Source organism: Pieris napi, chromosome 14, assembly GCF_905475465.1.
Source record: "Pieris napi chromosome 14, ilPieNapi1.2, whole genome shotgun sequence".
NCBI lineage: Eukaryota > Metazoa > Arthropoda > Insecta > Lepidoptera > Pieridae > Pieris > Pieris napi.
Window position 1 is genome coordinate 5,958,244 of NC_062247.1, and position 23,807 is coordinate 5,982,050.

The following is a 23,807-nucleotide window of genomic DNA, read 5'->3' on the forward strand; positions in this document are numbered from 1 at the left end:
ACGTAAAAATGACTACTTTTGACATTCTAGTTCTTGATTAATTTATTATCAAGACTTATTTCTAGACTCAAATTGTCTACAGTTTCACGCCTATTTAAGTAAGGTCGAATCCACAATCTCTTCTTTTTCTGTTTCTTTTTTAAAACAATATAAGCTGCTGCGACAAGTGTGATTTCGTCAGCCATTGTTGCCGGTTTGTGTGGCCCGTTTAGGAGTCTGCATCATGGGCCATACTATTGCAGACATATTGCAACACATTGCCCAGCCATAGATTGTTCGGCCATCAGCTGCATTAAAATATTTTTCTAATGGCCGGACAATTAGTTGCCAACAGTGCAGCCATCAATTGCAGCAAATCATGGCCCGTTTAGACGCGCCATTAGAAAGCTATCGTGTCAAAGTCAGTTGCCAATAATGAAGGAAGAAAAGCAGGAAAACGGATTCATAACAACCCATTATAGATAGACAGCAGTAATACAGATTTTCCAACAGTTATGTTTCATGGAAATCAGATAAATATATTGTAATTAAAAAGGTCGTTATGACTGTGCATGAAGTCATTCTCGTGAGCATGACTTTACTGGTACAAATTATTCCATTTACAAAGTTAATTTGTCTACGCTTAGTTCATCTTGTATGTCCTAGTTTATAATAATAGTGATTAAGGTTTATTTAATTCCAAAAATAACACGTTACAAGAAAATGATTAATGATAAATAAAACAAAGATTGTTTATATTTTCAATTTATTGCCTCCACTTTTCTTGGATCTCCTTAATTTTTCCTAGCACTGTGTAGCTTAGCAACTAGTTACAATTTTAGGTCAGGTGTAGATTAAAGTACTTATTAATTACTATTATCAATCTACAGAGAATAAGCTGCATGCAGATTGCTGTGTGTGTATGACACACAGCTTTCAATCTTCACAACGTTCAAACCTCTACCACATTTCAATTGCTCCATAACTGTGACAGATTATTATCCACCGATTACACATGCGTAGAATATTTGTTTACCTAGATATCGTACTTCAGTTCGTTAATAACAGCGACGCGGTAAGATAAGTCAAACGCAGATTTTACGTAGCATATATTATACCTTGTCAAACTTAAGGTATAACTCATAAAAGGTAAAAAATACATTATAACTGCGACAATTATCCTTTGCACTAGGTATATTATTTAATTTTACAATAAATTTAACCTCCGTGTAAGCGTATTGGGAACTAAACGGAGTCATTAACAGAAACAATAGAACGATCTATTTGCGCATGTAGGTATATGATATGTATGATAAAACCATACGTTCAATATATAGAAAAGTTTGTGCTAAGGTTACTGCGTTCACATTATTTACGTAAACGTATCACGTTGAAGAAAGTTGAATGACATACAAACATATAAACTTACTTATTTAAAATTCCTGAAAGACTTGCGTCAATATGATTCATTAAGTTGCTTCTCTTGTCAAACATGATAGACGTGTTTCAGTATATAAAGGCCAAGAGAAAATCAGATAATGTCCAAGACTACCATAACAAAGGTTAATTGTTTCGTGTTGTTATTTAGTTTCAATGTGTGACAATTTTTTTAAGCTAAAAACATATATTTTTGAGAAAACTACGAAACACACCTACTATACAAACTTATATTTTAATCTCGTACGTTGCACCCCTTCTATTTTTACGATTGTGACAAGTTACCACTTGCCAATAATAAATTCTACGCCGGCACCAAAATTATAAAGTCATTCATAAAATGCACCACTTTTGTTGTAAACAATTAAAACAAGAAATTCGTACCTACTTTCTGATAAACGTTCAGTTTTTATCGCAAGTGAAAAGTATGCCACGGGAAGTGATAGTTACAAATGTTAATAGAACTGAAATTACTGCGAATATTCTAAGGAGCTAGTTCTAATTTACCATCTGTTAAAATGCATATTATGTTGTCCTGTTTTTCTTTTTTGAGTGCTGTAATATTTTTAGTTTTATTATAGTAAGCAATTTGAGAATGAATAAGCAACATGCAATTTGAGATTTATTAAAAAAATATTTAAATATATTTTTTTAAATATTATGGCAATAGTTTTAACTTTATGCCAGTTTCAAGTAAAAATATCATAAATCTACCATAGCGCCATCTATTGTACATTTAATAAAACTTAAAAGTTATGTTTCACACTACTCGCCGCTAGAGGGCAATATGTTGTCTAAAACCAAAGTTAATATCCCTAATAAGTAAATAAAATAAAATAAAAACCAATAACAACGGGAAAATATTAATTCTATTGTAATCAACTATTATAAGACAAACAAAACAACTTAGCATTAAAATTAATAACGATTGATGAAAAATAAATAAATGCTTTAAAAACGTTTAAAAATTGATTATTATCACCGGATTCAAAGGTATTTAGATGTAATTGTTGAAGATTATCTGTTTTTGACATTATTTTCATTACTAAATAATTAATGTAAATTGTAAGTAAACTATAGACAATCGACTAAACCAGTTTAGTGGGTTCAAGATCGATGCGTTCACTTTGATTACCTATTGAAGTTTACGAAATAAAATATGTTTTTGAAGTAAATATACTTATGTAGTTTTTATGAAAAGGGCACTTATCTTATAAAATTTTTATTTAAAAAAATATTAAAAAAATATACTACCTTGCCCAGGATTTACTATAATTTTTTTAAATATTTCCTAAAAAAATAATAACATTATTGTTCTCAAAATATAATTTTATTTGTAGTTATAGTAATTACATACAAAGTTATGCATTATTAAATTATTGTATGTTGTGTGAAGAGTACTTTATCGAAGAGGAACGAATATAGCCGACTTTTACCGACACTTTTAAATATGGCCGCGAAGTGCGCTTGGCGGTTGGCCCCTTGTTGCTTGTCAACAAAGTTATTCACGCCAGCTATGCGGGCGCGCGTGTGAAATATTAAATATAATATTACGTCTCTTATATAATTCGTTTAATGATATAAAATATGTGCAGTGAAAGTGAATTTTGTGTATAGTGCAATATTGGATTTACTTTAGAAGACAAACAAATAAAAAAAAACTTGGGAATATTTTCGGTTTGCTTATGATATTATTATAATTATTAATTTACTAGCGCAATCAGTTATACAAAATAAATACGCAATAAATAATAATTAAATTTCAACTAAAATTTTGGCCCTTTTAATAATGGTTTTTGTCTTTCGTTTTTAGCAGCTAGGCCTGCGTTATAATTAATAATCGGCTTTGGAAAATCCTAGTCTATGCTAATTTGAATCCACCAATTAGAAAATTGCAATCCAGGCTTTTTTCCATGTTATATATAATATAGGCTATTATAGGCTGGCTGGCTTGTGTTTCAAAGAAACCAACCTTATTACGTTGTATATAATATCTAATTATACTAAATACTATAAATGTATGTGTAGTTGCACCTTGTAAATAAAACCAATACACCCACGCCGACTTTCTAAATATTGAATGTTCGTAAGAGTAAGTTCACATGAGTCATTGAATCGTCCCATGAGGTCTGGGTCACATTCCTGAACTAAACCGGACTCTAGCTGTGCGACGTACCTACCCTTCCTTTTTTACGTGACAACTCTCTGTTCAAGAATAATTCGAACTTCGATCATGTTCGCTCAAGTTTCTGGCTTGATAGAACTTGAAAAGGTTGGATTTAGTTTTAGAATTCTAGCACATTTTTTATCTATTTCCTAAATATTTCACGTCGTAAAATACAATTCAAGAGCCAAGAGTAGTAAGTCTATATGAAGGAGTTAATTCTTTCTGCCATATTTTAAAAGTGTTTGACTTGATTTATTTTATGCATTTTTCGTTTGATTTTCAGACCCGCCAATTCTGGTTGAGGGCGACTGAAATGTAAAATAATCAGTGAAGCAGAAACGTATCGTCACATGAACATTACGATTTGAAAATATAGTTTAGAGTAACTGAACATTCTATGAGTTGCAACACTTAACATAACAACGGATACAAGAAGCTTGACTAAATTTAATCTAAGCATTTTTAAGGGCCTATAGCAACAAAAGAATAAAAACAGTCTTCATATTAAAAAAAATTTAAGTCAAAAAACTTTACTTGATACACACGTAGATACAAAAAGGGCTCTAGTTATTGTGGTGGCTTTAATTACACTAAACATATTTATCACATGTTTTATGCAAATTTTAGTATAGGGTATTTTCTGACCCTTCATATTATTGATCGATATTTATTATTCACATTTACACGCGGTCATGCTTTCGCCTGTCTTTCAACTTCCGGGCCCTAAGTTTTTTGTTCCCCATCTGTTGCGTTACTGGTTGGCAGGTGTCTTTTATAAAGCAGGTGTTATTTTCAAATCTACGTTAGGACAAAAGCTTGATTTTGAATCATGGTAAAAAAGTACCCATAACCGACGAGCACGTATGGTGCATGTCATGAAAGTAGATGAAGAGAGAGAGGTTTCAGAACCCTAGCAATTGGAGATCCGTGGTCTCTGCTTACTTCTTCGGGAAAAAGGTGATAACATAAATAAATAAAATTTGTTATTATAAACGTTACGATCAACCGATAATAAGGTCCCATTTATTCCAAAAATACATATTATATTCAGATAAATTAACGAGTAATCTGTGCCGACTGGGAAGATACAAAATAAATACATAGTTATATTTCTTATATTTTCGAGCGTTCGTATGTCCTACAAATAATACCATGTTAAATTTATACAGGATATATATATAAAAGATAATTCGTAACAAATCCTTTGTTATTATAATTTAGCCTGGCAGTTTTCCTGTTTATTTAGATAAGTATGTTCTCAGAATATACCACAATTTATTCGAAATTTCCTGCATTTACCAATAATCACGTCTGGTGACTCGAAATCGGTCACCCAAATTAAGTTGTAGTTCAATATCATATATTAACAATATATACCTATATGATTTTTGTTATTTTGTTTATAACTTCCGTCATACATTATAACACTGTTTATAATCTTTATAAAGACACAGAAACATGAATACTTTGCGGTTTCCTAAAGGATTTCTCACGTATAATTTCTTCCAATAATTCATTTGTAAATCTCACTTTTTACTGTTCCCTTTATGCTGTAAGATTTATCTTTTCTACCTTCTATTTATTTACCTTCAGTAGACAAGCCTTAAGGTTGGGAAATGTGCGTTCGTGCATTCAAATTGTAAAGTATTGCCCATTGTCTCTATTTTATGCCTCATTTGATGGGATTGTTTTGTAAATAATGATTTGGAAACTGAGACACGCGTTGAACTTCTTTAAGATACAATCTATGTAGAAGAAGAAGGTAGAAAAAGCATAATTTGGATGAGAATATATCTAACATTATGGAAATGTATGATTACTTAAATGTTTAAATGAAAATAATCTTTTGCGATCACAAATTAATAGGAAAGCAGACAGTATTGTGTTGTTGGTTGGTGTAATTTGTTGTTTTAATAATTTCTAAAATATCTTCAGGAATAAATAAAATGGCAACATTTTAGAGGTTAGAGTTGAGTAACTTAATAACGATTTGACCCCTGGTCACATTTGAGAGGAAACAGGGTTATCTAAATGTCAGCTAATAAAATATGCTCTTCCTATTAATGTTGTGCGATATATTATCAGCCTGAGGTATGTTAAGTTGAATTTATCATTGCGTATAAACAAATTTAGACATCCTAATAATATATTTTTGTAATAAATTATACGTCATTATAGTTTTTTTTCGATAGAATTGAATGTACAATTGTTCAGAAACATATTTAAAACTAAATGAAACGTACCTTAATAAATGTATGTAGTTTGCTGTTTATTTTTTTTAGAGATTGCTATATTGGTACGACCTTTAACACTAAATCACTGTGTGTATATTATTATTGACAAGTAGTTAATATTTCGGTAAAATGTTTACAAGTATAATAAACATTGTTAGTTATATAATTAATCAAACATGACCGATAAGGCGTGTCTTATGTTAGACATATTAGAATAATGAATGGTTTCAAATGCGTAAACCTTAATTTTTAGGCTAAAATTAAGTATGTCAAACAAATATTGGATTTGACATACGAAATCCATAATTAGCGATTCTGTTCTTTATTTTATAAATAAAAGTACAATTATCCGCCTAATATTAAGGGATTTCATTAACGGATCAAATAAGCATCAGATAACAATATATATCACACATAAATTAGTTAAACAGCGCTAATCTACTTTCAAATGACACGGGAGAGCCAAAGAACAAAGATTCAATAGATGCTTTAATACCTGTTAGCTTACCTAACAAATATCAAAATTTATCAAAATCAGTGACGAAACAGAACTATTTAAACCTTAACTAGAGGTGCATAATCATGTAACAATCATACTCTTTGTGATCGTGACCTTTTGTTGGTGAACGGTGGTTATCTAGGTCTTGTGTAATATTCGTCACGATCACGATAATGTTACGCTAATATTAGTTGCTCATAAGTGCCCGTTGTAAGATGTAATTAACGTAATTAATAATGGCGTATATTTAGGACATTTTCGTCAGTCTCAGTGTCAGATTCACAAACACTAAGAATACAAATATATATATAGGTATAGGTATAGGTAGGGCTATACTACTTTCAATCATTTCTAAATAAGCTTGTGTTGCCTAGCCTCCAACGTATTATTTGTCGTTTACTACAGCCTCCGAATGCAATCTTCCGGTTAGCATTCTTACAACTAACACATTCAACAAGTTTAAGTAAATTACGTTAATTTATTTTAAAACGTGCAAATTTTTATGTTTATTTAAATATCGTCTTTAGCTACAGTTACAAAAATTAGCTACAGTTTTAAAAAAATTGTACAATTATTTCGCTGAGACAGGCGCTTACAAAAACGTTCGTTCGTTTCATTTCTCAACTTGTTGGTTTTCATGCTCAAAAAAGGTAGTTGATTGTTATCTATAATTTCCTTTTACGTTGTTTTATATCAGCGGATCATTTATGCGTGCAGGGCATACTACATTTAAGTACATAGCACCGCACGTGCAGTTACATAATTTCAGAACTTGTTCTCATTCTAAGTAACGAAGGGCTTTTACCGTGACCCTTTCTAACCTATATCGCTAAGACTGATGACATGCATCTCTGGTGAGGGTCGTTGCAATATTGTATTACGAAGAAGCCCCGTTATGCATTTGATAATCCCCGCTAATTTTACTTTCGCCTTGCAAACAATATGTCTATTGACCCAACCCAAACATCTTATAAGAAAATTTTAAAGATTTCTTTATAAGTTTTTGGTTTTGTTACCATCTGCATTTTATCAACTAAAGCCAAAAGAAAAAATTATCACTTACTGCATTAATATAATTCTTAGACTATATGATTATAGAGAAAGGGTATAAGATATATTATAATGGGACCAAATAAAGAACTTGAACTTTCGAAGTCAATCATGGTATTCTTAACGGGATAGCGATCAGTTTTTGCTTCGTTAGTATGTCCTACTTAAATCAAACCTTGTACTTAAGACCAGTTTATAACAGTTATGAAATAAAGTTGTATCAAAGATGTATCAAAATCAAATTGGTCCCCTTCGTGAACGTCTCTTCTGAATTGTCATTATTTTTTCCTGAAATGAAATGTATTTACTTATATATATATATGTGTATTTGAAACCAAGAATTTTAAAAAAACACGCAGTTTCTATACCCAGACGGGTAATTGGTATGTCTCGTAGAATTTTGTATAAGAAGCGCATTTGACTGACGTTGAAACTTAAAACTACACACACCCTACAACATTTATATCGCATATTATATAATATAAAGTATATTATACTTAAATATAATATGAATTATAAAGTACAAATTACTTGCCTAAGATTCATGGTTTTGTAATTTCCAAGCTCTATTAAATTCACAAAGTTCCACGTGGGATGAGAAACCTGATTATAGAGGTATAGGAATTCCGCTGTTAATACTTGTTTAGAGGAAGTCATTACAACCGCTATTAATAATTCTTATACATGCATATTATTATGGTAATCCATACCAAAGTGTAGAAAGTAGCCTTCAATTATTGCTGGACAAAAAATATTATTGTAATTAGAAATAAAGTTCCAACCCTTGCGCACCACTTTTGTAAAAAAGTATCGAATCAAATAGGCACACTTCCCAATGCCTGCCTATGTTAAGTTTTATAGCCTCTGAGTCTCTGCAAGTTGAAGTAACTCGCAAGTACTTTCTCTTATAAAATATGCTCCATTTAAGAAAGTTTTCTAATAAAATATTGTATTTTAGCGTCATAGCCTTACTCAGCAGTAACAAAGTTAAGGAAATTTAATGAACATTTTTGCATTTTGAGATTGAAACTGCCATGGCGCTGCACTTGCTTTGTGTAGATTCCGACACGTGCGTTAGCCGTAAATTGCACAGAAGCCTTTTTTAGGTCTTTTGCTTAATCTCGTGGTAGGGGAAAGTTTCCCATACCGCATCAAAATTTTACCACAATACGTGCCGAGACCGATAATTTGTAATAAGAAATAAATTTGCTTGATATAATTTCAAAACATACAAATAATCGGTTCGATTATTAATTTCTGAATAGATATATTTTATTACCTTACCGCTCGTTAGTACACTGTTTTCTTGGTCTGAAATTGGTTCGTCACTTTCAATATAACGTTGCCAAATTTTAATCAAAATTGTCCATTTTGCAAACGGTCTATTAAATTAGTAGCATTTGTCCCAAATATTATTTAAATTAAATGAGTGCAATCGTGCATATTTATAATAAATGACAAAATTTAGACTAACAGGTTCCTTTTATATATACAAAAGGAACCTATTTGGTGATAGTTTCGTATAAATTATAAAAAAACTCCAAACAAATAACAAATGTTTTAGTGCTTAAAAGTATACAGAAGTTAAGAGTGAAAATGGTTGTGGCAGTTTAATGTTCTTTGAACATGGAATGTGGATAATTCTTTGTTGAATTATTTTCAAGGATTGCGTGTGAAAAATATCGCTGCGGACACGTTGTGGTAATTTATTTTTATGCATATTGTACACAGTCGGTGCGAAAGTTGTGTGAGAATTTGTTAGTTTTCATTATAAAAAAACATGCTACTATTACTTTATTCTATGTCACCCTGTTAAAATCTGTAGCTATAAGGACGTATATATGTTGAGTATTCTTAACTATTACTAACAGTAGTAGGAGGCCAACGAGTTCTACTTTTAAAAGAGAAATCAAATGACATTAAAAGATAACGTCCTTTGAAAAAGTTTTTTTTTGTTTTTTGTTAACTTTCGTCGCATGCGTGTAATGCAGAGCGAAGAGCAATGTATGAACGAATACATCAAACAAAAGGGAAATAGTATATCTTATATAAAATAGTATAACTTAGCAAATTGCAGTATCTCTCGGCAAAATTCATGTAACATTTGCTTGCCTTGAATCTTGATAGCGTATTAGTCATGCCAACTTCAACTCTAGATGCCAGGATTTTGCTGCATTTCTTAGGAATTTAAAGGCATACAAAGAACAGGATACATATTTTAAGCCATCCATAAATATTATGCAGAGATTGTTTGTTCGAGTTGGAAGTTGTAAGGGTTGTATCATATGGTTTTATAATCTAACTATGAAAACAAAAAAAAACCTAGCAAAATTCAGTAACTAAAACTGTTATATATATATAGAAAAAAAAATTTAAATCGAGGTCACGATATAATGAATGGAAAGTTAACGATATGTTTCCAACAGGGGTCGAAATAATTTTATTGGATTTTACGGAGTAATTATATAAAGTTATAAAACGTATGAAGAGCTTTGAAAGCGATGTGGCAAAAGAAGGCAGCACTATAAACATGATAGTTTAGTCGTAGTGTACATAAAATGTATTGATTGTACTGTACAAAGTAAGTCTTGGGCCTAGCACATGTGTCTATTTTGTTTTATGTTTTCACATAGCAGACCGGTTAATAGCGTTCGTTCCGCAAGCTTTATTTGCTCGCCTGTACTCATAACACGATCTCATTCTACATCACGACATCCGGGGCTTGTTTTATACGTTTTGTTTGTCTTAAATATTCAACGGATCAGGCTTTTATTACAGGAGTTTAATCGGCGGCTCGTTGTTTTAAATAAACACCGATAGGGTAACTTTATAAACTGTATAATAGATCACTTTTACAAAATTTTTCGAAATGTAGTGAATAGAAGCGAAGGAATTGAGATCTACATAAATGAATTTCTTTATTACATCATATATTAATTTCATCTAACTGAAATATTCAAAAGTATTTTATTAAAAAGAAACATTCTATACCTGTTTGTTACCATTTTTATGATCGCGCCATTGTGTGAGTGTACCATACATATATATATATACATAACATTCCGCATTTCATTTCATTACCTTGCTTTTGAATTAAAGTAAGCATGAGAATACATAAGTTCGCAAGTTAATTAACAAATACCATGTTCAACGACTAATTGCGTACGCAATATACTCGTAACTATTCCTAAATATATTTGCACGACACTTGCTCCTAGCTGTGGCACATGTGTAGAAACATTTTGACCTACTTCATTATAACCATCTCAACCGCCTCCGTTTAATTGTTTATAACCAGCTATATTTGTTAACTATAAAGGATTAATAATATTATGTTTTACGAAATTAAAATTTACTTGAGTCCGAAAGAGAACCGGCATGCGGCTTGGCCGTTATTTACCATGATTGTACATTTATTCACAAAAGTTATATAGTTTTTATTTTTTCATATATAGCACTGTTGCGATCTCAAATCACATGACGGCTTTTTCCACCTTAGACTCTATATTAATGGTTAATGAAACAGCTGATTTGACCGTGGAATATCTCTTTTAATAATTAGGAACATTGTCTAATGTTATTGCCATCACAATACCTTTCTGAAGCCGATTATTATGAGAGTGGTGGTAAAGTACAATGACTTGGCCTCCTTTACCCATTGGGTACTTGATTGGTTACCGCTGCATAATCTTATCGCTCCGTGATAATATGAAATTATTCATAGTTGTTGTTTAACATCGATCGATAGAACTTGTGAATAAAACTTCGTGAAAATGTTTCACACGACTAGTGTAAACTGATTTGCTGGTACATATTAATTTGAAACATGAAATCATAACTAAATATTCCTATGTTTTGTTCTTTTCAATAGAGTGAGAGTGATGCAATAATAGTTACAATGTTTAAAATTGATTAAAGTGTAATGTCTGTGTGGATGCAGTGAAACGAATAACGTTAATGCGACAAGCCTTTTACGTGGTGCACAAGCTGCCATAAAGTGGCATGTTTCCGTTATCGAGTAATGACCAGTATGAGTTCAACACCAATGTCGTCCCCCGCCTGTAGTGAGCAGGGTAGTCGTAAATCAATTTTCTATGTGCCATTGTTTGAGAGTTTTGAAAATTACCTGCCTCTAAGCCCAGAAGAAAAAGAATCACTTATAACTGGGCAAAGATTGGACGTACCCGTGAAACCAAAACGTAAATATGCATCAGACCGTGCAAAACTACAGATTACAAACCATGATTCATCCTTGACCGAAAGCGAAAGCGATGTTAGTTTGTTTAGCCCACGGCGGTATCGACCTTTATCGTCAACTAGTTCAAATGAAGCGCTACCGAGAGTAGGTCAGCGCGATCTCACAAGCCCTAGACTAGTATCTGGAAGTAAAATAAATAATTCGAAACCGCGACTCCGAAGTTCCACTTCATGTGAGGCACGGTACGATAGAGTTTATCACCCATCCACCAATAGGCTTAACAACTCCATCGTGAATTTACCATGCAAGTTACAGCCGCCAACAAATGTAAGAAATTCTAATTTGTCGTTAATAGCAGATTCTCCTAGATTACAAACCTCAACTAGTGAAAAATCGAAAACATTACCACAAAATTTGAACACACCGTCACCAATACGAGGAAGCAGTAGTTCTACATCAATATTTAAGAACCCTAAAATAACTATAACACCTGAGAGCCCCAACAAAAGTGTCGGAAAGATTTCTGGATTGAATTTTATTCGAAGATCCAGAAGCACTAAGCTTACTAGAAGTAATTCGCTATTAAGGAGTATAACTGCTAAAAATGTTGAGGAAGGCTTGGAGACCTCTACTGTTATTACTGACTTACGAGATAATTATGACGACTTCATAGACGCTCATGGTGGTGAAAAAGAAGTTATTGGTGCTCTAATAAAGAAGAATGAAGAGCAAGTAGCCAATAGTCCTTTGAGTATTAGAAGAGCCTATCTGGATGTAGATGATGAAGTAGCTGTACATTCAGGTAAGATTAAGAATGTTATTTTTACATGACGACGGTAAACGCAATAGTTTTAATACATAATATTAATTATACTGTAATACTTTGTAAATTATGTATAATATTTAATAATTTTAGAGAATTTAAAAGTATTTAAAGGTAAAACAGTATGTATATATTATATAATACCGTTACATGTACTTAATTTGTATTCAGCAGGCTTTTAGGAACGAAACCCCTTTCCAAGTTACCGTTCACTCAAGTGTATTATGAACTAAATTTACATTATTGAAAGTTACCTTTGAGAAAGTGGTCTAAATATCCCTAAAACATAAACTTTACCACACAGTATCTACCAATTTCTGTAAATAATTAATGAAATTTAGTAACTAAACCATTAAACATTATATTATAAGTTGAGCTCTCCTATAAATTAGTACTTCCTCGTGGGCGTTTATCAATTTTGTTATCAAAACAATGTTTCATTGCGCAACTTCCATATAATACTTATCCTTTAAGTTTGGTATGTTGTTGGCGCAGAACTTTATTTGACCTGTTAATAATTCAGGAAAAAGGATATGTATATATTCGCTATGTATAATTTAATAATTTATAAACTCTGTGACATTTAACGACACCATTCGACATAATATATATATAATATATATATAGGTAATGTACGTTTATTGGTCGAAAATAATGAATGAATTTATTTCTTGGAAGTCTACAAAGAAAATAAAACCTATATCGTTTACGTCGAAGCCTGTCTGGTTCCACGTAGTCCAGACTTGCAGTAATTATGCAGTGACTCACTTGCCAAACTAACGTGGAAGCTTATTGGTCACTCACCTCGAGGGTGAAACTTTAGGTATTCATTATCGGGATCATAACACTTAGTTTCCTAACGGTTTAGTATGTATCATTAATCGAAATATGAAATTGTGTAAAAATGTAATGAAATAAATGAGAAAATTTATGTTATAGCTGAATTTAGCTGCTTTTGTGTTACTCTAATTATTCAAGACACTTAGCAATTCTCATTTTGGCCTGATTTTAGGTATTTTTTACGATTTATTTAATATCAAGAATGGATGTGATTTTTTTGCACATGGACTGAATCCGCGTAAGCCCGAATTTACTCAGCAACGTCAAAAAAAAACTTATATAGAATACTTTATAAAGATATTGAAGTGGTTGGTCTTGGTTTCAAATGAATAGTTTTTATGAAGAGACACCGGAGTCTGATCATCTGCTGGCCTATAAAGAAATGTGTCAATGCCTCACTGGTGCCACAAGGGACTCTACTCAACATATTATATAAAAGTAAAAACTCGCGGTTTTTCGCAAAATACTAGCTAGTTAGCTAAAGGTTAGGGTAGATTAATATGTAGCTTATAATATTTATGCTCTTCATGGATTATGCAATTCCTACACTTAGATTTTTATAATAAATTTAATACGAAGGTCAAAATAAATATTTCTTGTTTTTAAATTTCAACGTTTCCACGACTTAAGCTCTATCAAGCATCTTTCCGCCCACTTTCTTTTTGTATTCATTCATCTGAACGCATTTCTTTAGAAAAAATATAATGACTTGCCAAGAACCAAACCTTACCGTAGTTCCTTTGAAATGGTATGCTTCAAATTTTTTAAATCCCATTAATTATAATGTTTAAGACGACCGTCTACTTTACATTAAATATATATATATAGTCTTTAAACTATTTTCCGGAAAAATTTATTAAATTTTATAAAATGTAATAAAAAAATATTTTATAGAAATAGCTACTAAATTCATATTGTGTAGTAACAGTTTTTGTATTTAGTTTAGGTGCACTTATTATATTAGTCATAAGTTTTTAATTTACTGGAAATATCGCTTATTAGAATAATGTTCCCTTATATGTTGAAGATTTATTGTTACTATAAGACGTCGATGCAATAACGGTAATGGCTTGCAAACATCTGCTTGTTCACATCGTGGTCGTTGACTTGTTATTCCAATTATGTTGAAACCATTTTTGTACTCATATGGGTTCATAAAAATCATTGACTCTGGCCTAGTTTCTTTAAGTCTTGTATACTTCTAAATGTTCCTCGTGGGGGTATAGAACTTCCTGATTAAATGTGAGACTAAATAATGTGCCTAAGCGGACCTTACCGTTTCTAATTCATTTATTCTTTTTCATAAAACAATAGAAATAACAAGCGTGTTGTAGCGGTCACGGGCGTCGTGCGCGCAACATCCTGCGGAAACCATGCGCTTGTATCGCTGCGTCGGCAATGTTTTGATTACATAGCTTTCGTAATACGATACTATAAGTGTATTGTACATACGATAAAAATAAATATATAATTCTCTTATGCAAACTTAAAACGATTAGAACAAAATCAGTCAATTCTGTTTCCGCATTTCGATATTATTGTTACAAATTTTATGTTATTACTATTATAAGAGCAAAATTATTTTATTTCGTTAGAAAAAAGTTCAACGATGAGAGAGATTAGCGAGTAAATGAACCAATGCATATATTATGTGTATTGTGTGTATACGGGAAGTGTTTTGGGATTAAGTTTATGACGCGATTCATTATCTTATTTGATAATATCAATTAAATGACTTATATCAGTTAAGATTGTGTTAAGGAAACGACGTGAAAGCAGACCGTGAAATTTACTGCTATTTATTATAAAAATATTGTCGTATTGATAGAATTTCGTGTGTACCAACCTTAATATATAAATTTATTGCATGATTGCTGTATTCAATGCCACTTAAATCGAGCGTCTTTGTAAATTTGTTTCAATTGTGTTAAATATGAGGTTCTTCCTTCATTCGCTCTCCTGTTTAGGTAAGAAACGTGTTGTGTAAATAATGAATGAAGCTTATTTATTTAGGTGCTGATAACATGGATGTGTTTTAATTACGACGGATTCGTTTGTGAAATTCTCTACATTTGTAATTTAAATATGTATTTAATTATTAATGTGGTAGGAGAAACTTTCATTACTTTCTTACGAAGACCACGGTGGTACATTTGATATTCTGGTTAATTGAATGTCTACATAACATTATGTGCAGTTTGTATCGGCATCTAATACTTATTTCAATTGAATAAGTTATAATAAGTAGCTGGTAATTTCAAAGTCAAAGTAATCGATATTCAGAGAAACTTTAAAGCACTTTTCATCTGAATTGCTTTAATTACAACGGGTTTGAAAAGCCGGTTCCACCGAAAAGATCCAGCACGGCAGTAATTAATCTTTTATTGTAATCATCAACATTTTCAAAAGCAAATTAAAATTAAAGAGAATAATAAATGCATGGAAAATACTTTAAATTATATGACAAAACATAAATATAAATATCTCTTAAATTAATATTTTACTTCTTTGTTCACAGATACATCGTATGAAAAAGCATGTCGACGTGGGTCAGCTCCGAGTACTCCGATCCCCGGTGGACAAACGCAGCACAGTCCATCGCGGCTGGCTTCGTTCTTCTTCTCAAAGCGATCTTTTCGAAGTAACCCCCTCAAGCGAACCAAATCAGCAATTAAGTTAGAGCCGCCAAAGGACAGGGTGTCGGCAGTGCCGTCTCACCCAGCTACACATGCCTTACGGACATCAAGGTAAACAAATATTACACACATTAAAATATGATGATGTATTAAGAATTAAATGTACTGGAAACAGGAATTAAAAAATATCATGGTTAAAAGCGTTTTGTCAAGATGTAGGTAATAATTTTAAGTTAGGTAAGAAGTAAAAATCCCACGTATGAAAGTAAAATAATGAATGTTCTCTAAGCCTATTTACACACACAGCTCCACTTTTTAGACCAGTGCAGATAGCCTTCAAAATAAATAAAAAGTGAAAAAAATTACAGTAGGATGAAACCCATTAGAAAAGCAGGGGAATATGATCAAAATGAAAGGAAAAATAAATTACGGTCGATCTGAGGCCGGGAAGGGGTCGGGGGGGGGAGTTTTAAGGGTAAAAAACGGTTTATCTCGATTTCCGGCAAAACTAAAAGTCCTATCGAAGAAAGTTAAATGTCAAAGTTGTAGGTAATAAAAAGATCTAAAACTTTTGTATTCACACATTTTTCACATAACCTCAAAATGTATGTGAAAAATTCAAAAAACCAAGTTTTTGGTTTTTAATTTTTATCTTTTACAAATTTCTTTTTTTTTAACGAAATTTGGTGAAAACTTACCTTATTATGTCCCAAATATACTGTAATTTATTTGATTAAAAATATTTATTTTTTCACCTTATTTTGAATTAATATCGAAAAAACACCCTAATTTTCAATCGAAAATTCTGACGTCAAAATTCCAGCTTTTTTCAAAAAGTTGGTGTGCTTTCAGTTCGTTGAAATCTCTACTTTCCTATGGTAAAAAAATATATATATAACCATAGTAAATATTCTCAGAAAATGCAAAAAATCGTATGCAGTAACGCCCAGACCCGTCAGTTTGAGCAGTTTTTATGTCTAATCTTATATATTGTGTTAAATAGAGTCATTTTCAAAACTCTTTTTACCCTCTTCAAAATATAAACACACCGAACTATATATGGTATTGATTTCATTAATTAGGTTTGAAAAATATGATAAGTGATAATAAATTGTGTAATAACTAATTTCATACTTCTGATAAGATATTTTAGTACTTAAGTTAAATTTAATTTAAAAAGTTATTTTTGTTTTCTATAATATAATAAGGTTGCTTTAAAATTATTTTGCGGTTCTTTTAAAGATAAAAACAATTTATTTATATGTAACCGATTACGTAATTGTTTGTTTAAAATATAATTGCGAATGCATCGATCTAGGTTAATTCTCACTGTTTAGTGAGCAAAATAAAGATAGATTGATTTTATTCAAATCACAAATGATGTGTATGCGAATATATTTATATAACCTTGTTTAACCTTTGTGTTAAGTTGTGTAAAATCGTTTTAGTTCGTCTAGGAAGTGTCCCAAAGGCTCAACTGATTGCTTCTCTGAGCATGTCTCTTGCAGGATGTTGTATTGATTTTGTCTGACATTCTTTAAATATGTGCCTAGTAGGTACAGGTATTGAAAAATTTGGCGATTGTATATTTTAATACATAATATATGATGAATGAAACTTCAATGTGTTGATGAAATATTTATAGATTTATTATATACTTAGTTTTAAAACAAAAGATGTTAGGACTAATAATTAACCAAAAACTAAATATACTTGAAGACAAGTAATAATTAATGATAAATCAACTACGTAAAATAATGATAGAAACAACATTTAGAGTTTGTTATTTTATAAAAGTCCTGCAAAACAATTATTTTAATGAAATTCCCAATGAAAATCCGAATGTATCCAAAATTACTTCTTGAATTTTTAAGTGACAAGCCAAAACTCGCGTCTTTCTCAGACTGACAAACTCTCAATCTTACAATTAAATAAAACGTCAGTTTTGACACGTGACAAATAATTAACATTCTAAAAGAAATAAAAAATTTTTTTTACCTATATTAAATTGTAATTATATTAAAGCTTTCTTAATATACCTTATTGCACAAGTACAACATGAGACCTATGTTGTGGTAAAATATTTATAATATACTATATCTTATATGTAATTATAAATTTATAATATGCTTTGATATGGTTTTTCTAGGAAGTCCTCAAATCAGTTGATGCCTGAAACCACATACAGCCTTAGTTTAACACTAATCTATAATTATTTAAGTTGTGACATTTGTGCTTAAAAAAATACAAAAATTCGGGATATGAAAGTTTATTTTTAAAAGTAAGGCAACATTAATGGAATTAATGTAGTATTTGCATGAACAATACAATAGTAATTAGAGTGTGTCGTGACAGCACCATATTATTAGGTGTCGTAACTTCATTAAGGTGTGTTGCCACGCCTCGTTAGGCTATTCATTAAGACTTTTATTACCTACTATTACACTAAACCTATTGTCTAATACTTTGTAGTAATAGCGTATTACGTGCCTAGTGCCATAGGCCATAGGGTAAGATGTAGAAACAGGGCTAAATGCGAACTAACTATTCCAGCTGTCATTTGTCAGCTGATTTTGATAGAGGGGTGATCCAGTTCGTGTATTATTACAATATATACTTACTTCTTTCGTTACAACAAAACAGTCGAACCACACCGATATTGTACTCCTTCATAATTGTCTGTGAAATTATATTCGCGCTGTTGTAATCGAGAGACACCGTGTTAAATGGGGATAGTATTTAAAGAATGCATATTGAAACAAAGTTTCTTACGATCAAAATCCTAACTAAGACATCAAAGTCAATATATTACTAAAGCAAGTGATAATCAAGACTACTAAAATAAGTAAGCGAAGTGGTTTTCACCACACGTATTAAGTAGGATTATATATTATGGAAATATTCTGTAATATCTGTTGACGAAAGTAACAATGATGTAATGTAACTCATGATAATCTTTATTAAAGCAGTGTCGGGATTTTGAAACAAATTCAAGTACTAAACTGCACGAAAAAGATAGTACGTAATTTTGTGTTTCGCTAGATTAGGAATTAATCAACATTAAAAGAAACATTTTGCGGTTTCAGATCGCATGAGAGTTTGTTATCAGCACATTCCCCCGCAGTTTCTACGATGGATTTGGGACCTCCAAATCAGGTAAATTTTATGACTTTTTTCATGTTTTTTGGAATAAATATAATGTCTATCTGCTGCTTGATATAGCTACAATATTTTATCACTTTTCCAATAACATTAAAAATCATTATAATACTTAACATTATAAATGTTTATCTTGTTATTATTACCTCACTCTGCTTACTCATCTTCCTACTGAGATCGGATTCACTTTAAAGGTTTAAATCCTTTGTTCGTTAAGATTACTTATTAATAAATTTTCTTAACTACTTAAGTATAACCAGAAACTAACTGTACAGCTAAAATGAAACTGACGCTAGAGGTTATACCTGAAGCCAGTTTCTAGATAACAAAAAATAATTACATAGTGTAAAAAAATGCAAATTGGAAGATAATCTAATATACAATCTCGCTGTGAGTCACAAAATTGAATTCTTTGATTAACATGTTTGACCCCGAATTGCATGTCTACAACGTTGTATGTAAATTCGATTTCTTAATATGAATTAATAACACCTTTATTAAACAATTAAGAATATTTGAGTGCGAATTTTTATCATCATTGGAGTGTTAAAAATTGTAAAATGTAACATATTACTATCATAAGTATCAGTTATATTTAACTATAGAGCTAGACAACTATTAGAACGGACTTTATAAGTTCTTAGTTTGTAATCGTTAAACCTGCATTAATATAAAAATAACTTCCTTCACTGTTCTTCGTTATATAACGATCAGTTTCGCTATTATAATTAATATGCATATTTGTAGTTTCTTTCATTGTTAATTTAAATATTACAGGTAGAAATTCGGGCACTACACTCATCGGTACTGGGCCGACCACATTGTTTCGCGTTGAGTGCGGAGAATCGCGCGCCACGATACTTCGCGTGTGCCTCACGAAAGGAAAGAGATAGATGGATATATAGGTATGTTTTTCTTTTAAGATATTTAGAGAAAGGTGACATAGCACTAGCACAACATAAAACGAAATACATTATCAGTTTGAAGTTAACATATAGCTAATTCGGTTATGTTCATGTACCCAATATGAAAACACCCAATTGAGTAAAAGATTCAGGCATATGGTGATTTGAATTTTTGAAGTTATACTTCTTTAGGCGCGTTTTGAAAAATTTATGAGAGTGAAATTTTACGATGCGCGCGCACCGTGACACAATATTAACAGAATGAAGTTGCCCACAAAAATTTAATAAATATTTATTTATTTAATTTTTCAAATGTAAACTGAACTTTATTGACTATAATGACACCTTTTCCAGTCTTTGATTATTTAATTGTAACTAATTATTTGCATGCAAAAACTATTTTTAATAATGCCAAAGAAGTATAACTTCTTACGCGCGTACATAAGTACACGCACCCTTTTTTTTTAATATTCACGTAGAACGGGAGTTTATTATTTAATCATATATATTTTTATTTAGTGCCTTACTCAGCATTTTACTTGTAACTTTTAAACAGCTTACGACAAGCAGCTCGTCCAGACGAGATCCGGACGAGGCGGTGTGAAAGAACAGTGAAATTGTGGCTGCTAGAGGCCAAAGCCATCCCACCTAAGAAGCGGTACTATTGTGAAATTTTACTGGATGATACTTTATACGCAAGGTTTGTACAATTTTATCGAAAAATGTGTTTTAAAGAGTGGTTAAAAAGGGAATATTTATTTTATTGTTCAAATAACTGTATTTTTAAGTTAATATAACTATATCGAAATTTCTTGTAGTCTAACAAATATAAATAAAATTTTTATTACTCTTTAATGTTAATATTCTACGGTTTCGATATTTGTAAATATGTGAGGAACATGTATACTAACTTTTTTAGTATAGTAGTTTATTCTAAGAGTACATTGTCTTCACATATAATTATTTAACAAATGTAACAAAATATTGTAAACCTATTTTAAAAGAGTAAGTGTGGAGTTTCTTGCCCATTCTTCTCCACACGAAACTACCTTTTGGAAGGGGCAACTAGAATCATCTTTATATTTTATTTTTTTTGACGTTCAAAAGTGCCATTTTAGATGGTCTAATTGAAATAAACGATTTGACTTTGATTTAAATGTTCATTGATTCACAAGGTTAGACCACACTATCAGGTCTCTTGATTGTAAATCGAGTGTGTATTTATCAAAATGATATATTTTTTCAATATTGACTATTATACTGATTTTGATCTTACTGATATTATTTTAAAAGAGGCGTATTACTTCCAAAGGTGTTTCTAAGACTGCTATAATCTTTTAAATTTTATGACAGATGTGTCTCAGTAGTTAAGTTCTAACATTAACTTTCTTCATTTCAGGTCTTCCTCAAAATTAAAATCAGAACTGTGTTTTTGGGGTGAAGTGTACGAGTTTAGCGTGTTACCAGCCGTACGGGCGATACACGTAAACGTATACCGTGAACCCGAGCGGCGCGCACGCAAGCGTGACAAACATGCACTCGTTGGTGGGTATATATTTATTTTACCAAACACTTTTAGCTATTAACCTATTTATATGAATAATCGTGAATTAAAATTAAATAGGGTCTCTATTTAGACATATAATATGTAAGTTAGTCCCAAGATCTGCCATACCATTCTTTATGCTGTATTTTCCGTGTTAGCATTGTTGGAGAATAAATAAATAAAGGATTTTAGTGCTGTACTATAATCCTAAAAAAGTAGTATAAGTTCAAGAAATAAGCTGTTATGGCGTGAAGTTACACTACTTTACTTATAAATCTAAATTAATAAAACTTTAATTTTTCCAGGCACAGTACGAATACCAGTTGACGACGTATCATCTCGTTACCTCAATGAGCGATGGTACCCAGTGAGTGAAGGCGATAAGCCTCAATCCCCCGGACGGACACCTGCGCCTATACCCGCCTTACGTATAAAATGCCGTTACCAGTGTGTAGATGTACTGCCGTTGGACTGCTATGCACGCTTCTTGGATTATCTGAAGAGGAATTATAGGCGGCTATGCGAGTATCTCGAGCCTGTTATTGGTGAGTTGATTTTAAAGGAATATGAATTAAATAAGTGTCATCTTTCAATACTGAACTTAGTTTTTTTTCCGCCCATGGCGCAGGCTATAGTCTTTCGACCATACCGCCTAGTCTTTCGTAGAATTTTTTCTTTATTTATATATTAGGCTCATTTATGTCTTTCTTTTATTATTTAGTAAGTATAATGTTTTGTTTCTGTCAAAATGTATGACGGATATAAGATGTTAATAATATTCTGATTCTTCTGTTCCGAATGAGACCATATGCATTCGTTTTGAATGTTTTCTTTTAATTTAAGCAATATTTTTAAAATATGGAAACTTTATCAGTTAGAATAATTTTAGAAATGGTTATTATGGGTTATATTCTTTGGCAGATTACGTCAACAAGACAATAGAATTATGACATGGTCAACTAGCCGGAAAACTTGTCATTAACTATTGTCTCAGAATTTCATTGTTGGGCCGGGGACAAAATAATTTTGTTTATCAAGGTTCAACACAATAATGACAAAAAATATATTCTACACCTAAAGCAATTACTGCGACTATTTTACAACCTTTTTTCAGACGTTTTTCCTGTAGATTTTTTATTCTTATACAATTGTCACGGCCTTCATTGTATGAGGAAATGCTTATTGTGTAATAGAAAGCATCATGATAAACAGCTGGAGTTTGAACGCCCATTCGAGGGTTTCGAACTAGTCTTACACTCTCCGCTCTACATAAAAACTTTCAAATTAAAAATCGTATCTTATCGTAGAGTAAATAAATGGAATATTCGGTATTTTTAATTTTTAGAAATAAAATTTATATATTCTCTTTAACAACGTTATTTTGCAGTTAAAGATGGGTAAATAAGATACCTTAGTTAAGCCAAAATATTAATATAAAATTACTCAATTAGTGAATCTCTTGCAGGTGTAAAAGCGAAAGAAGATATCGGTTGTGCCCTTGTACTTTGTATGGCGGGAGCTGGTTTGGCGCCGAGATATTTAGCTGATGTTGTTGCGTTAGATGTTCGGAGGACAGGAGACCATTCTCTGACATTCAGGGGTAATTCCCTTGCTACCAAGAGCATGGAAGCTTACTTGAAGCTTGTGGGCGATCAGTATCTGCAAGTGAGTAACGTACAATCATACAACCAAAAATATTTTTAATTATATTATTTAAGACTGATGTCAGAGTACTACATAGCAAATAACTCTATCCAAACATTTTTTCATATTGCAGCATATAAGTTTTAAAAAAATCAGTGGCGCTACAACCTTTTTAGGTCTGGGCCTCAGATTTCTGAATTTGTTACATGATCGTTTTTCAATCTAATAGGCAAGTAGCTGATCAGCCTCCTGTGCCTGACACACGCCGTCGACTTTTTTGGGTCTAAGGCAAGCCGGTTTCCTCGCAAAGTTTTCCTTCACAGTTCGAGCTAATGTTAAATTTGCGCACATTAAGAAAAGTCCATTGGTGCACAGCCGGGGATCGAACCTCCGACCTCAGGGATGAGAGTCTGAAGCCACTCGGCCAACACTGCTCTTGCACATAAGTTTTAGTGAACCATTAATACCACTTATGTTACATTTATTCTTCGCATAAAATTCATTTATTAATTTATCACGCCAGACACACTGTTTATATTATTTTATAATTTATTAGGATGACTCTTTCGTTATCATTTCATTTGTTTTCTACTTTTGAGTAGTAGTTACATATAAATAATATTTTATATATTATATATACTAAAGCAGTATTTATAAAAGCAATGGTTTTGATTTACGTTGATTAAATCA

General features: G+C 31.6%; 1 protein-coding gene across 12 annotated transcripts in view; it reads left to right on the forward strand.

The window, feature by feature from the left end:
- Positions 1 to 23,807, forward strand: part of LOC125056218 (ras GTPase-activating protein raskol) — a 120,925-nt gene that overhangs the window by 90,050 nt on the left and 7,068 nt on the right. For 11 of the 12 annotated variants that reach the window (XM_047659239.1, XM_047659235.1, XM_047659234.1 and 8 more), the window contains 7 exons: positions 15,746 to 15,974; positions 18,950 to 19,019; positions 19,800 to 19,927; positions 20,484 to 20,627; positions 21,327 to 21,472; positions 21,779 to 22,018; positions 22,939 to 23,138. In XM_047659239.1, coding sequence (XP_047515195.1) covers positions 15,746 to 15,974; positions 18,950 to 19,019; positions 19,800 to 19,927; positions 20,484 to 20,627; positions 21,327 to 21,472; positions 21,779 to 22,018; positions 22,939 to 23,138 — 1,157 coding nt within the window. Of the gene's footprint in view, positions 1 to 2,993; positions 3,094 to 11,237; positions 12,367 to 15,745; positions 15,975 to 18,949; positions 19,020 to 19,799; positions 19,928 to 20,483; positions 20,628 to 21,326; positions 21,473 to 21,778; positions 22,019 to 22,938; positions 23,139 to 23,807 lie in introns of those variants that run through there. The other variant, XM_047659238.1, reaches the window with a different exon arrangement.